This window comes from Microtus pennsylvanicus, chromosome 10 (assembly GCF_037038515.1).
Source record: "Microtus pennsylvanicus isolate mMicPen1 chromosome 10, mMicPen1.hap1, whole genome shotgun sequence".
NCBI lineage: Eukaryota > Metazoa > Chordata > Mammalia > Rodentia > Cricetidae > Microtus > Microtus pennsylvanicus.
In genome coordinates, this window is record NC_134588.1 from 53,400,421 (window position 1) to 53,414,769 (window position 14,349).

General features: G+C 36.9%; 1 protein-coding gene across 4 annotated transcripts in view; it reads right to left on the minus strand.

Moving 5' to 3' along the window:
- Positions 1-14,349, minus strand: part of Rabgap1l (RAB GTPase activating protein 1 like) — a 599,727-nt gene that overhangs the window by 235,244 nt on the left and 350,134 nt on the right. For all 4 annotated transcript variants that reach the window (XM_075988370.1, XM_075988369.1, XM_075988371.1 and 1 more), the window contains one exon: positions 2,155-2,229. In XM_075988370.1, the coding sequence (XP_075844485.1) occupies positions 2,155-2,229 (75 nt within the window). The remainder of the gene's footprint in view (positions 1-2,154; positions 2,230-14,349) is intronic.

Here is a 14,349-nt window from a genome sequence, read left to right on the forward strand (position 1 = left end):
TAAATGAATCTTAGAAGTCTTACAAGACTCAGGAATGAAATAAACTTAGAAGTCACAAGTCTCTTCTTCCAGGTTATTAAACAGTGATAACTGCTAGAAAAGAAGACTCTCCAGCTAAAAATTGCATAGGTATCTTCATGGATTCAGCTTTTGTGAGTTGTCATTTAGGCAGAAGCAGACTTTTTGGTGATGCGACTGCATCGTATCCCAATAAACTTATCTGCTCTTCTAGTTGGGTTCTGGTCTGCCACTCCTGCCTATCTAAGATAAGTAGATACTTGTTCACATCTTCTCCCCAAATGTGACACACAGTGGAGAGAGATAAAAAATGGTCACTATATGAATATTCAAAGATTATTTTGTACAAAACAAAGCCATACCACTTTTGACTTGAATCTCAGTTTTTTATCTCAATGAATACAAAGGTTCCTTTAGAAGAAAGTTGGCTCTGAGCCATGAACAACATATACCACTGCTCACACTGTCCCGTCTCCTGAGGCACCTATTTTATATACTATTTGCATTCAGTGCTGGAAGAAGGGCCCCAAAGAACTGTGATTATAAAGTGTTTGGTATTACAGGGCAACCCAAGAAGACAGGATGTAAAGATATCAAAAAGAAAAGGAAAGCAAGAACACAGATAGGATCATAAATAAAGGATGATACACCCAGAGGGGGATTAACCTAAAGGGAAGTAAAGACAATCATGACAACAGAACCATGAGCAGCACTTAACTAGAATGAGGTAATCCACATTAAGACAGCAACTCTACTATAAATGCTCATTTTCAGAGTGCAAACCTTAAAGTAATGCTTCAGTTTACACTTTTGGGGCCTCTTTGCTGCACCTGGCACTATGTATTGTTCCTTCTTACTTACTAAGTCAGTAATTTCACTGTCTGGTGTTTTCAGATTTCACTCTCATTTCCTAGTCTTGTTTACACTACTGAGGTGATCTGATCTACTCTCATCATGTCAGCTTTGATGTCTCCCAGGTTATCAGTCTCTAGTTTCAGTGAGTTGCTGGACAGCTCTAACAGTGTCTCAGAAAAATCTAAATTCAAAGAATTGAAAAGAAAATTAATCATTAACCCCAAACTTCTTTCATTTAATCCCACTTTTGACTTTTTTTTACTAATCAACAATCTGCTATTTTTTTCCTTCTAAATCCCTCTCACTTTCTTCTTTTTCACAGTGTGAAGATTGATGTTTTTTAGCTAGGCTCTCTACAGATGTTTGTTCTCTTCAGCTCTGCCCTCTAAACAAAACAGAAAAAACAAGAATATGAACGTCTACCCTTGCTCAGTGATTGCTCATTTGTGTTAGAAGAAAGTCACTTTAATAAAATGATTCTGTAGTATTTATCATGTGGCTTCTGCCTATCTTACCATTTGCCCCACACTACATGTAGTAAAGGGTAGTTTTTCCTCTAACTTTAGTAACATTTCATATACTTATGCTTGTTCCTTTGCTTACAATTTATCAACTTTAGGTATCATTTCTTGCCATAATAGCCACCTGCTTCAGAAAATTTTCTAACAGTTCTGGCAGAAGTGTGCTGGGCAAATCTCCTATCTATTATCTCTCCTAGTGCTTCACTTTGATAAACACACTAAATTCTCAGTAAGTATGTATTGCTTCTCTCATCATAAAAATCAATAAAGTCACAGAAAGAAGAATAAAAATAAGTTAGTATGTATATTATTTGTGTCCCATCCTGGACAAAAATTACAAGTGATTCATCTCTATCTCATTTTGAAGCCCAGAACCTGTCAATTGATGCTAAATGAAAGTGACTGACTAGAAGGAGGAGTATATTAAAATAAATCACAGAAAATCTAGATTTTCTTGTTATAGTATTGTAGTTCATAGTGATCTAAGTTCTGATATTTAAGCTTAAGCTGATTTCTTTATTCAAGATAGTTGAGCTAAAATTAACTCCAAATAAGCAACTTATTTGCTTTTAGTCAGCAAAACTAATTGAAAAACTATCCTGTCCTGGATATCAGATCTTTTAATTATTACCCAAGGTATAATTTAAAGAGATATGCCATGTATAATCTTCCTCAACTAGGAAATCAGAAGGAATATCAAAATCATGTAGAAAATGAACTTAGTAACAATATGTTATTTAGCACCTGGAAAATTACTTACATGCAACAGCAATACAGCAGCAAGAAAAGACTGTCCTTGACAATACCCAATGTCTTCATCAAACACAGAGTAGGCCTAGAGAAAGACAATAAAAAAGTCATAGTAAGATTCATAACTTTAGTGTTGACTCACATCAGGTGCCTGCTTGTCTTATCTTTGACCTTTCTGTCACATTTTTACTATTTTTTCAGTTTAAGGCCATATGCCAATAAAACAGTCAGGTTTCTCTAAGACACCATTTCTAATGTAGTCCTACACGTTCCATTATTACAGGTTCACCATCAAGATATGAAAATAAACAGATATTCGGATCACCAAAATTATTAATGTTAAGCCAAAGTACACAAGCCTATTGAAAGACTGGTCAAATGATGGGGAGGTACAAGGCTCTAAGGCTGATATGAGAGTCCTATTGCACTACAACAGAAATGTCTAAAAGTTTCTCAAAACCATAGTATAGATCCACCATTCTGAAAATGAACAAAAATTAACCACTAATGCCTTCAAACAAGTTGTACAACCTGTGGCCAATGCAAACAACCACTATCAATATGACCCAACACAAAACTGTAAACAACTCAGAATTATTGTGTGTGGGTAAGGTTATAGAATGCAAGCTCACAGATAATATTGCCTTGCAATGTTGTGGAATATTTGATCACACTGTAAACTCTGAAATTGTGTTGTTTACTGGAGGAACCTATTTCTAGCTATGGTGTGACTCAGCCCTAGCACCTATCTTTAATCCAAGAGCTTTCTGCTTGAAACAGAATTAAATAAAATCAACCATAGGCAGAGAGGCAGAGCAAGCAATCAGTTGACAGAAAAAAAGCAGCAGAGAGTAAGAGAAAGTCAGGAGGATAAGGATAAGGGAGGGGGGAGAGGAGAGGGAGGGCAAACACAGGAAGTAAAAACTCTCTTTCTTGGACAGCAGAGGAAGCAGCTGGGTGCTTTCTCCACCTCTCTGAACTAGCAGAATTTTACCCCAGAACTGGCTCCCAACTCTTTATTGATAAAATCGAATGACTGAGATTTAGATAAAAAAAAAAAACACATTGCAAACTCAAAAGGTTGTATATATCTGCTCTAAGTTCTTAGTGGACTTCAAACTACTGTCTATTTTCTAAATGCTGAAGGGTAAAAATGGATCTTCTTATGTATATTGCTGAGCAAAACAGCATCATTTAACTTTGACTGCATGTTTTGCAGAATGTCCAAAGGTACATCATGCTAAGAACATACATACGCTCACTACTGCAAATACTCTGGCTATTCTATACAATTCCCATCACTTTATGCCAGCTGGAAAACAATGAAAGAAGTCCACTCAAAGAAAACAGTACTCCTTGAGAAGTAATGAATACGCCATTCAGCTTGATTCTTGCCTCTTTGTCTTCAAAGGAAAGGAAATAAAGTTGTTCGCTTAATATTTGCTAACTAGTACTTCAAACAATGTACACCTGGTTTTAGGAGGCTGAGTCGGAAAGTTGAGATGGCTAACATTTTAGATTAGAGGGACAGTCATGGTACTTGTCAAAGTTTAAATGATATTCCTAATCAAGAGAAGTACAAAAACAGGTTCTACGGGTCATGGTACACATACTGGTTTCTGAAATAGAAGAGATATCTTTTGATTTCCTTTTCATTTTTAAGGGTCATGGTACACATACTGGTTTCTGAAATAGAAGAGACATCTTTTGATTTCCTTTTCATTCTTACTTTATGTCTGTGCTCTCTTCAGCTTCACATGCCTGTAATCACAGCACTCACAGGCAAAGACAAGAGGATCATCTTTAACTAGAGACCAGTCTGGAATATAGGGATCTTCCACCCCAAAATAAGAGAGTACCTTGTCTTCAATTTCTTCCTTGACTTTAACTCTGCTATGAACCCCAAGCTGCTTGCCCATTCATTTCCTCTGAACTTCCATATATTTGTCAGCACTACAGTTTCCTTTCACTGATTATTTCCATGGACTGTCTTTACCTCTAGCGCTGCCTTACCTAGTAGTGTTTGAAAGGTAAGTATTTGAGTAATGCATTTGGTTCTAATTACTTACAGTTAAGGTAAAAGAAGATTATGTTATAAAATATGATCTTATTAGCATATATTTTAAATAATAAAGGAATATCGATTGGTTAAATGAAGGCATAAACTGGGCAGAAAAGTTACTATGGTCTAGATCAGAAAGGGACTTGATATACCCACAGATTTTCCTCCAGTCATTTTATATATTAGAAAGTTCTTATAGAGACATAGAAAGATTTATATAGAGAGAAAAACTAAAAGAACAGTGAAGATTCATAAACTTCCCACCTAGAGACAACAGTTCACATATTATCATACCTTTATCTACTGATCTGTTTCATTATTCAACAAATCTTATTATCTTAAGCTATTATTAACATTATCTTAAGCTATTTCAAAGTACCTTACAGACATCTACCTAGACTTCAGTAATGGTAACAGGTCTTTCCACTAAGTAAGATTTCCTGTTAATGAGATGCAAAAATGTAAAGAAAAATCTGTTTCATTATTTTGACAAAGACATAACTGTGTGGTCTGAGATACAGAAGTTACCCCATGATTTCCTTGACAATTCTGACCCAGTGGCAGCTGCCAAATGTGTTTTATTTTTGTTACTATCATTATTATTATTATTTGCCATTTTAACTTACTAGCAATTTAACTTGCTAGGGGAATTTTGTATATATACTTCCTATTCTGTTACTAAACTGTACTAATCTGTATCTAAAATTCCCACTATTACTTTTTGGCTGCTATAGTTTCCAGTTTGTTCTCTGGTTCTTTAAGACTTTAAGATCATAGCAGCATTTTGATATTCTGGGCAATCCAGTGCGGACTCTTTAAAGCATGACTCTGACAAAGGTCATAAAGAATAATAATGTTATACTGTATAAATAATATCATCTCTACCATCAAAATATTCCTAATTATCAAAAAATAGATAGTGGAGCCATCCAATTCCTGACATTGCTTGCATAATGAAAAACCTGACTCTAGATAGCCAAGGGATCTAAGGGAAAACAAACAATACTAGTCTAATAAAGAAAAAAGAATTTGAAATAAAATGACTCCTAATGACATTCTGTTATGCTTAACTGTAATCAGAGAAGTTCCCTCCAGCAGCAGTGGGAGCACAACAGAAACCCACAGGCAGGAATTATTATACAGAGAGTGAGAATCCTTAGAATACTCAGCTCTAAGTGGATGTTCTATCCAATCCCTCCCCTTAGGGCTCAGGGAATCCTGGCTCAGAAAATCCTGCTGGAGATGTGGTAGAAAGAGTGTAAGAGCCAGAAGAGTTAGAGGACACCAAGAAAACAAAGACCAATAAATAATTATTATAGAAGCACATTGAACACAAAGAGACTGAAGCAGCATGCAAAGGGCCTGGAATACTATTCCCACATTCCCCAAAAATGGACTATATGGATATTTTCCTTTATTAAAAAAAAGAGGAGGAAGTGGTATGGGAAAATTCTGTATTCTATCAATTATGTTTTAAATAAACACTGATTGGCCAGTAGCCAGGCAGGAAGTATAGGCCAGACAACCAGACAGGAAGCAGAAGTGAGTCAAGAAGAACAGAAATATTCTGGGAAGAAGGAAGCTTCCTTCATAGTCCTGTCCAGACACCGAAAAAGCAGGATGTAACCTGTCCTGCTAAAAAAGGTACCGAGCCATGTGGCTAACATAGATAATGATAATGGGCTAATGATGGGCAATATAAGTTATAAGAGTTAATAAGAAGTCTGAGCTAATGGGCCTATCAGTTTATAGCTTATGTAGACCTGTGTGATTTCTTTAGGATTTACCGGCTGTGGGAACTGGGCAGACAGAAACCCCAACTAGCAGCCCTCATGTTACAAATGGCACCAATGTGTGGACAACTGCATCCAATAAAGCCTCAGACAGCTTGGAAAGTAATTCTAGAACAAAATAACAGCATTACACTGTTGGCTATGACAAACAATGCTGCTATGAACATCGTTGAGCACATGTCCTTGTGGCACAATTAAGCATCATTTGTATATATACCCAAAAGTGGATTTTCTGGGTCTTGAGGAAGGTTTTTTTTTTCTAATTTTCTGAGAAATCACCACACAGATATAAAAAGGGGCTGTACTTCCACAAAATTAAAGTCCAGATGGATCAAAGACCTCAACATAAAGCCAGCCACACTGAATCTCATAGATGACAAAGTGGGAAGTACACTTGAATGCATTGGCACAGGGGACCACTTCTTAAATATAACCTCAGTAGAACAGACAATGGGAGAAAATAATTAATAAATATGACCTCCTAAAACTGAAAACCTTCTGTACATCAAAAGACACAGTCAACAAGACAAAACGACAGCCTACAGAATGGGAAAAGATCTTCACCAACCCCACATCAGACAGAGGGCTGATCTCAAAAATATACAAAGAACTCAAGAATTCGGTCATAAAAAGAACAAATAAACCATTTTTTAAAAAATGGAATATAGACCTAAACAGAGAACTCTCAACAGAAGAATCTAAAATGGCTGAAAGACACTTAAGGAAATGTTCAACATCCTTAGTCATCAGAGAAATGCAAATCAAAACAACTCTGAGATTCCATCTTACATCTGTAAGAATGGCCAAGATCAAAAACAGTGATGACAACTTATACTGGGGAGATTGTGGGGTAAAGGGAAATTCATGTAATATATATATATACATGGTGCCTGTCCTGGAACTAGCTCTTGTAGACCAGAGGCATAAAAGCAAAATTGGTAATAATTATAATAATGAATTATTGGTTTTATAAAATTGGTAAACACTGGAAAACTCATGTACAACATCAGCATAGGTCTATTCCCATAGTGTTACATCTGGAATTTGCTTCTAGATGAATATTCTAATTAAAAATTTTCAGTACCTAATATCCCTTGTACTGTTTCCCCCATCCAATCTTTTAGACTCATTAACAATTATATTTCCATATCCATTCAATACTTAGAACAATTAGTCCACAATTATGAATAATTTTATTGAAGTTCATTTATCACTATTTTCTTTGAAAATCACCATGTGTTTTTCCATAAAAACAATACAGTTATGACAACCTCAAAGTAGCCTCCATCGCTCCAGTACCTGGGACAACAGTTTACTAGTATAATATTCTAAGACTCTGGATCCAAATTCTACTTAGAAGTTTTCTATTAGTGTCTCTGAATGTTAAGCATCTCAGGTTTTAATTTATATAGTATGTTTGAAACAGTAGGAATAATAGTGAAAAATAAAAGAGAAATGGACTAAAAGGAGTTTTATTTTTTAAATTGTTTTTCTTTTATTTTAGAGATTATAACTACATCATTTGCTCTTCCTTTTCCTCCTTCAAATTCTCCCACATTTCTCCTTTATCTCTTTAAATAGATGGTCTATTTTCACTAAATGTTGTTACATGAATATATGCATATGTATATACATACATATTCCTCATTATAACCTAATAAGCCTATAGAATACTATTTGTAGCTACATGTTTTCAAGGCTGACCATCTGGTATTAGATAACTGATGTGGGAAGGTCATATTTCTATCTGTTGCTTTCATTGGTCAATTAAAGAAAACTGCTTGGCCCTGATAGGTAGAAAATTAGGTAGGCGGAGTAAACAGAACAGAATGCTGCGAGGAAGAGGAAGTGAGCTCAGAGGCCATGCTCCCCTCTCCTGGGCAGACGCAATGGCTCCGACCGAGGATGGACGTAGGCTAGAATCTTTCCGGTAAGCACACCTTGGGGTGCTACACACATTATTAGAAATGGGCTAGCCCAGGTGTGAGAGTTAGCCGAGAAGAGGCTAGATATAATGGGCCAAGCAGTGTTTAAAAGAATACAGTTTGTATGTTGTTATTTCGGGTAAAGCTAGCCGGTGGCGAGAGCTGGGTGGCAGAACACAGCCCATAGCTGCTATTACAACAGATAACCAAGTTGTAGGCTATTTCCGGGAATAGTGATTTGTCACTCTCAGCTTCCTTAGTTCTTTGTGTAGGGTTGAGAGCTCATGGTATTTCCCCTACCCACTCTGGCATGTTTATTGCTGTTGTTCTTGTCCAGCTAATGTTTAGGCAGTTGTGTTGATGAGACTTCACGGGTGTAGCTTCTGGCATTACTAAGGAGATACAGAAGAGACTTAATTTTTAATAGTGGTTAATACAGGCCATACTTCACAAGGGGGGTAAAAACCCTTGAAGGGAGGCTGAAAAGTGAGCTGTGTAAATCTGCTGGGTAGATTTCTTGGTAAAAGAAAACTGAGTTTAACACAAGGGTTCTGACTATGAGCTTGTCTGTACATGTGCTCACCCCAAAATGGTAGTGAGAATATTCAGATAAGCCCTTTACTGCCTGGTAAACCTCTGTAAGGTCTTTTGATTTTATGGTGAATAAAATAAAAAGCTATTGCAAGCAGGACGATCAAGGAAGAGATAATTTAAACCAGGAAATAAGAGTGGAGCTGGTGAGAAATTAGCTGGTAAGAGATTAAGATTTCTATATGGACTGAAAATGTGCCACTGGGAAAGGTAGTGTGTGTAGCCTGTTGTGTGGAAAGAAAGAACACTACAATCAAGATTCTATTCTTGAAGATAGAATCTAAAATATTGATATAAATCTGTAACTTTGCAGCTCACACAGTAGATACAGAAAGAAAAAAAAGCCATGGCAGTTTCTACAAAGGCAAAACAAGGAGCTTCAAACATTTGCTCTTCCTAATAAGCAGGAGAAAATTGTATAATCATCACTTTCAGAACTCTAAAACGTAAGCAAAGGGAAATAATTATTCCAGCAAAGCCATTGGATTTTGAGTTGCCTGGAAAGTCTCATCCCTCAGCTCTTCAATAAACCTGAAATCAACAGCCTACATGTGCATGGACAACTAGCCTGGCTGCAGTCCAGGGGACAAAGCCAGGTTAGAGCTCCCGCAGAGCCTCATTAGAGAGAATCAGATTCCTTTGCTGATTCCCAACAACACTCTATCTACAAGGATACCTAGTGTAAAAGGCCTTTTCCATTAAGCATTTGTTGAAAACACTTCTAGGCTGTTATTTAGCTTTAAGCCTATCGAGGGTAAAGGATAAAACAAGACAGAGTGTATACTAATCCCAAAGCCCTTATAATGGGAAGTCTGGGGAATGAGAGATCCACAAAGCCTAGGAAACCTCAGAGCACTAACTCCTTTAGCGCACCACACAAACTGAAGTTTTTTTTGCCTGCCCAGGGAAGACCAGAGAAGGCTCCAAAATGCTTGTTTATGGAATATCATGAAACTCTACATAAACAGGAAGTAAGGAATGACAGTGTTCACCACTGGTGAGTCTAGTAAAGGAAAAATAATCTGAAATACACCTGACCTGCCCCTTGGCAAAGAATGGCAGAATTACTAGGTCCAAGAATTGGAGAAACTTTTAATTCAATCATCAATCAAGTACCAAGGAGAGATTTCAGTGACTGATGGGATTAGTTCACCAAAGCTACCAGACGAACAAACTATTACAAACAATAACATGAAGTGCATGAGCAGAGACACAGTATAAAGACGTCCAGAGGCAATGGGAAGTGGTTTCTAATGAGCACAAACTTTCGTTTTGAACGGATGAAATTGCTCCAAATTAAATAGTGAAGATAGTACTGAAATCCACCGAATTGTACTGAATTTTACGTTATATGAGCTTTATCAATAATAAAAATATAGGTGAAAAGGCATGCTTACAAATACACATGTACATATAAGTGTACATACATATATCCTATCATCTTTTTCAAGCAATGACACCCCAAAACAGCCATCACTATTCACATCCAGATCTTGGTTTCTTACAATTTTGAGTAAAATAACAGTCTTTTGTAGAAATTGATAAGCTTAAGCTAAGCAAAGAAATACAAAATAAGCCTGGGACATACTTTTGAGCCAAAACAAAAGGCCATGTGTACAAAGTTAGAGAATTTGCCAGAAGGATATAAAAGTCAGTTTGAAGGTATCCCACTGCCAATTTGGGGACAATTTGAGCACAAAATTAGTAACACTAACGAAAGAAAATAATATATGATAGGAGGAATAAAAGAAGGATCCCAGTATATTGAACCTAGTGGGTTATTTTAAAGGGGGAGTCACAAAATTGGGAAGGGTGGAATTAGAGGTGGATCTTAGAAATTAGGAAGAGGAGAAGAGAGTGGATACAGATAAAATACTTTGCATGCATGTATGAAATTATCAAATAATTAACAAAAATATTATCTTGAAAAAAGCAATCTTTGAGCCACATGGATATGACAATGAATAAATGAATGAATATATCAAAAATCTGATTCAAAATGGCAAACTTATTTAGTTACAAATTATCTCCATGAAATATCTACTAGCTATAATGAATTTTGAAAATTATGTCCTGGCAATGCTGAATCATGCGTGGGTAGCCTATATATGGTGGTTCTGTTGAACTTGTCCATATTGGGGTTTCATGATCTAAGTTGATGAAGACGACTGACCAGGTCTCTTCCTCCTACTAGCTATAAGGAATAACTAAAAGGAATATGAATAAATATAATAATGAATATTCCTGGTAGAAAAAAACTTACTTATATAATCAAAGTGAAGGTAACCAAGAATGAGAAAAGTGAAACTGTATAGGAACTAAGAGGAAGAAATAGGTACAGTCTATCTCTTCTGTATGATTCTTGTAAAAGATGCATAATTCAAATCTAACCATGAGAGTGCATTAGATAAGACTGAACTCAGCAATCTAAAAAAAATGACTGGCGGATAATCCTTAAAAACTTTAAGACTAAGAAAATGAAGGAAACAGTAAGAAAATATTCCAGACCTGATGAAATCCAGAAGTCAGTGATAATTAAATAAAACATGATTTGAAGCTGACCCCTTTTCTAAACAGGACATTCACTAACCTGACCATCAGTGAAACATGGGTGATGTCTGCTGCTCTGTAGCTTCAGTGCCTCAGTGCTATGTGACTGATTAGGAGCTGAGTTATGATCATGTGGGACAATGTCCATGCTTGTAAGAAAAGCATCTTACAGTTTGGGGGGCAATGAGGTATCATGCCAGCAAATTACAGTAAAAATACTTCAGTTAAACAAAATTCTAACCATGCAACTGTCCTGTAAGTTTGAGACTAGGTAATATATGTACATGTATAAGTAACTATATGTACATGTATACACAAATTCCACAGTATTTTATTTATCAAATGTCATTTGTCCTATATGCTGGTAACAAGAAGAGTATGAACATGAACTCTAAAAATAGACTCAATGACATGAAATACTCTGAATGAGGCTAGATGTACTCACAGATGTTCACTTACCAAGCCACTTTCTTATCTAACATAGCTGGCATAATTCCTAGATGTAGACTTCTTTTTATATAGATTTCACAGGAAGCCCTTGGCAATAATTTAGAACTATGCTGATTCCTTTAACAGTAAATGTAAAAACAAACAAACAAAAATCTTGGTTATCACATCCTTTTAAATGTACCACAAGAGTAAACTGTTACATGACTATGCGAAATTGTTCACTGCATTCAGTTTCTGTTCTCAAACTCAAGGCTTTGTAAAGTATATACTGCAGAGGAACACCATTCAGGAGCTCTATAAATGCAGGAAAGCTGTGGCCTACAAGAGTTTGGGAATATGAAATACTTTGCAGAGGAATGAGTTGGTAGAAACAAGGAACCCTTTTAGGAGTCTGTGTTCATTGCAAGGTCACATGCTCGAAAGCTGCTGGAGGAAATGTGATGGAGGTTAACTTCAGTCAAGGTCTCCATTTGATCTTCTATTCTTTAAGTACACAGTAAGCAGAGATTTCATCTAATCTCTCTTCTATACCATAGTATTACATTGTCTCTTCTTTGTCTAATGTCTCTTCTAGTATGCCCCACCCTATTCCTTAATATATTTCTTAAACACTGAATCCTGTCTTACTTGACAGGTTTCTCACAGGATATGAAATGTAAAATCTGTTTTATAGCCTCAAATATGTAAAGTTAACTTTATGATAGGAGGTGATTATTACTTAGTGACTAAACACAAAATAGAACTTCGTAGATAACATTTTGGTACAAAAATAGGAAACAATGGAGAAAGACTATTCAAATTATCATCTACAATAAATCCAAAGAGTAATGCTTTGCTTTGTTTTAGTTTTTGTATTTTGAGAGAGTGCCATGGCATTTAGCAAGCCTGAAGTAGAATTCATTATGTAGAACAGACTGTGATTTAACTCAATCCTCCTACCTCAGCCTTCCAAAGGAAAGGATTATAGGTATATACTACTATACCTGGCTTCACTGAAAAAAATTTAAATTAATTTTATTGTGGACCTGGGAGGATGACTCAGTTATTAAAGTACTTGCCTTTATAACACAAGAACTTGAGTTGAGCTCCCTAGAGTCCATTCAAAAATCTCAGGCATGGTAGTGCATGCTTGTAATCCCAGGGGAGGCAGACACAGGAATCCCTGAAGTCTGCTGGCAACCAATCTAGCTTAACTGATGACCTCAATGAGAGACTCTATTTTGAAGAAGGTGGATAGCATTCCTGAGTATGACACCAGATGTCCATGTGCACAATGTGTACACACAACCACACACACAAATATCCATATAAAATAGTAAGGTGATGGTTCAACAGGCTATTCGGATGAAAGAATTTGGCTGCACAGAAACGACAACGCTATTTTAAGAAAAGCTCTTCTGATACCATGCACATGAAAAAAAAAACCCATCTCAAATGTCTTCAGGCACTCTTGAGAGCATTAAAATCACTCATTTTCTTTCTAGGACTCCAGCTTCACTAAGCTGACCTTTTCCTTGTTAGCTCTCAAAACAAAATTTGTATTGAAAGTAAAATCACATCTTCTAAGTTGAATTTCTACTCACAGTAAGTGTACAGTGTTATTAACATACAGTGTTATTAACAGTGTAGTAGCTCTATAGTGATATTAACAGATACAACAAATAGTTTTTGTCTGAGAAGTTAACCCTCAAAATCACACATATATATACAAATACATATTCTCTCTCTCTTTCATGCATAAGTGAAAACATACAGAGATATTCCCAATTTATGGTTCTTGTATTATTTATATGCTGTCCTAGTTTGGTTTCTATAGCTTTGATAAATACCATGACCAGAAGCAACTTGGAGAGAAAGGGGTTTAGTTCACCTTACAGTCCTTCATCAGGGGAAGTCAGAACAGGAACCTCAAGGCAGGATCCAAAGCAGACCACTAAGGAAAGCTTCTTATTGACTGGCTCCTCATGGCTTGCTTGGCTTGTTTTCTTACACCATCTAAGACCAAAATTCCAGGGACAGCATTGCCCTTGCAAGGCTTGCCCTTCTTCATCAATTAACAATCGAGAAAATGACCCCAAAGATTTGTGAGCAGGATGCTGATGGAGGCATTTTCTTATTTGAGGTTCCTCTTTCCATTAGCTTCTACCTTGTATTGACAAAAAACTAACAAGGACATATCAAAAAGTGGGGATAGGGGTAGGGGAGAGAGAGAGACAGAGACTGTAAGTAATGATAGCAATTTAAAATTGTTGCTAAAGAGATATCTCAATGGTTATTATTGCTTGCTACTTTTATAGAAGACCCAAGTCAATTTTTTGTAATTATTTTGTGAGTCAGGAAACTCACAAATGCCTGTAACTTCATCTCCAAGAAGATCCAATGCCGGCGCAGAGGCAGAGCGGAGCGGCGTCCAGACACGGCGGAGCATCGCGGCGTCCTGACACGGCAGAGAGACACCGCATTCAGGAAGAGACTTTGGGGGACCGGCGCAGCGGCAGACGCAAGCGGCAGGGACAGGCATGCAATAAGGAGAGCAGATCACCCTACTACAATTAAATCAAAGAGGTAGGCCTTTGGTTGGCCAGGTCACTGGCAAACGGGGAGCCTGGTCCTGTCCTGAAGACCCTTCGGAGGGGGGAGAGGGTTCTTGGCCTGCGGCAGGAACCAGGAAACAGAGCGAGGGCATTTTGTAAGCGGAGCCCTTGGCCAGCAGGGAAACCTGATCCGGTTTTTAAAAGACCCATTAGATAGGATGAATAGGAGGAGATGGGCAGTCGCCAAGGCAAGAATTCACCCAATAATCTGAAAAACAACATGAAAACACCAGAACCCAA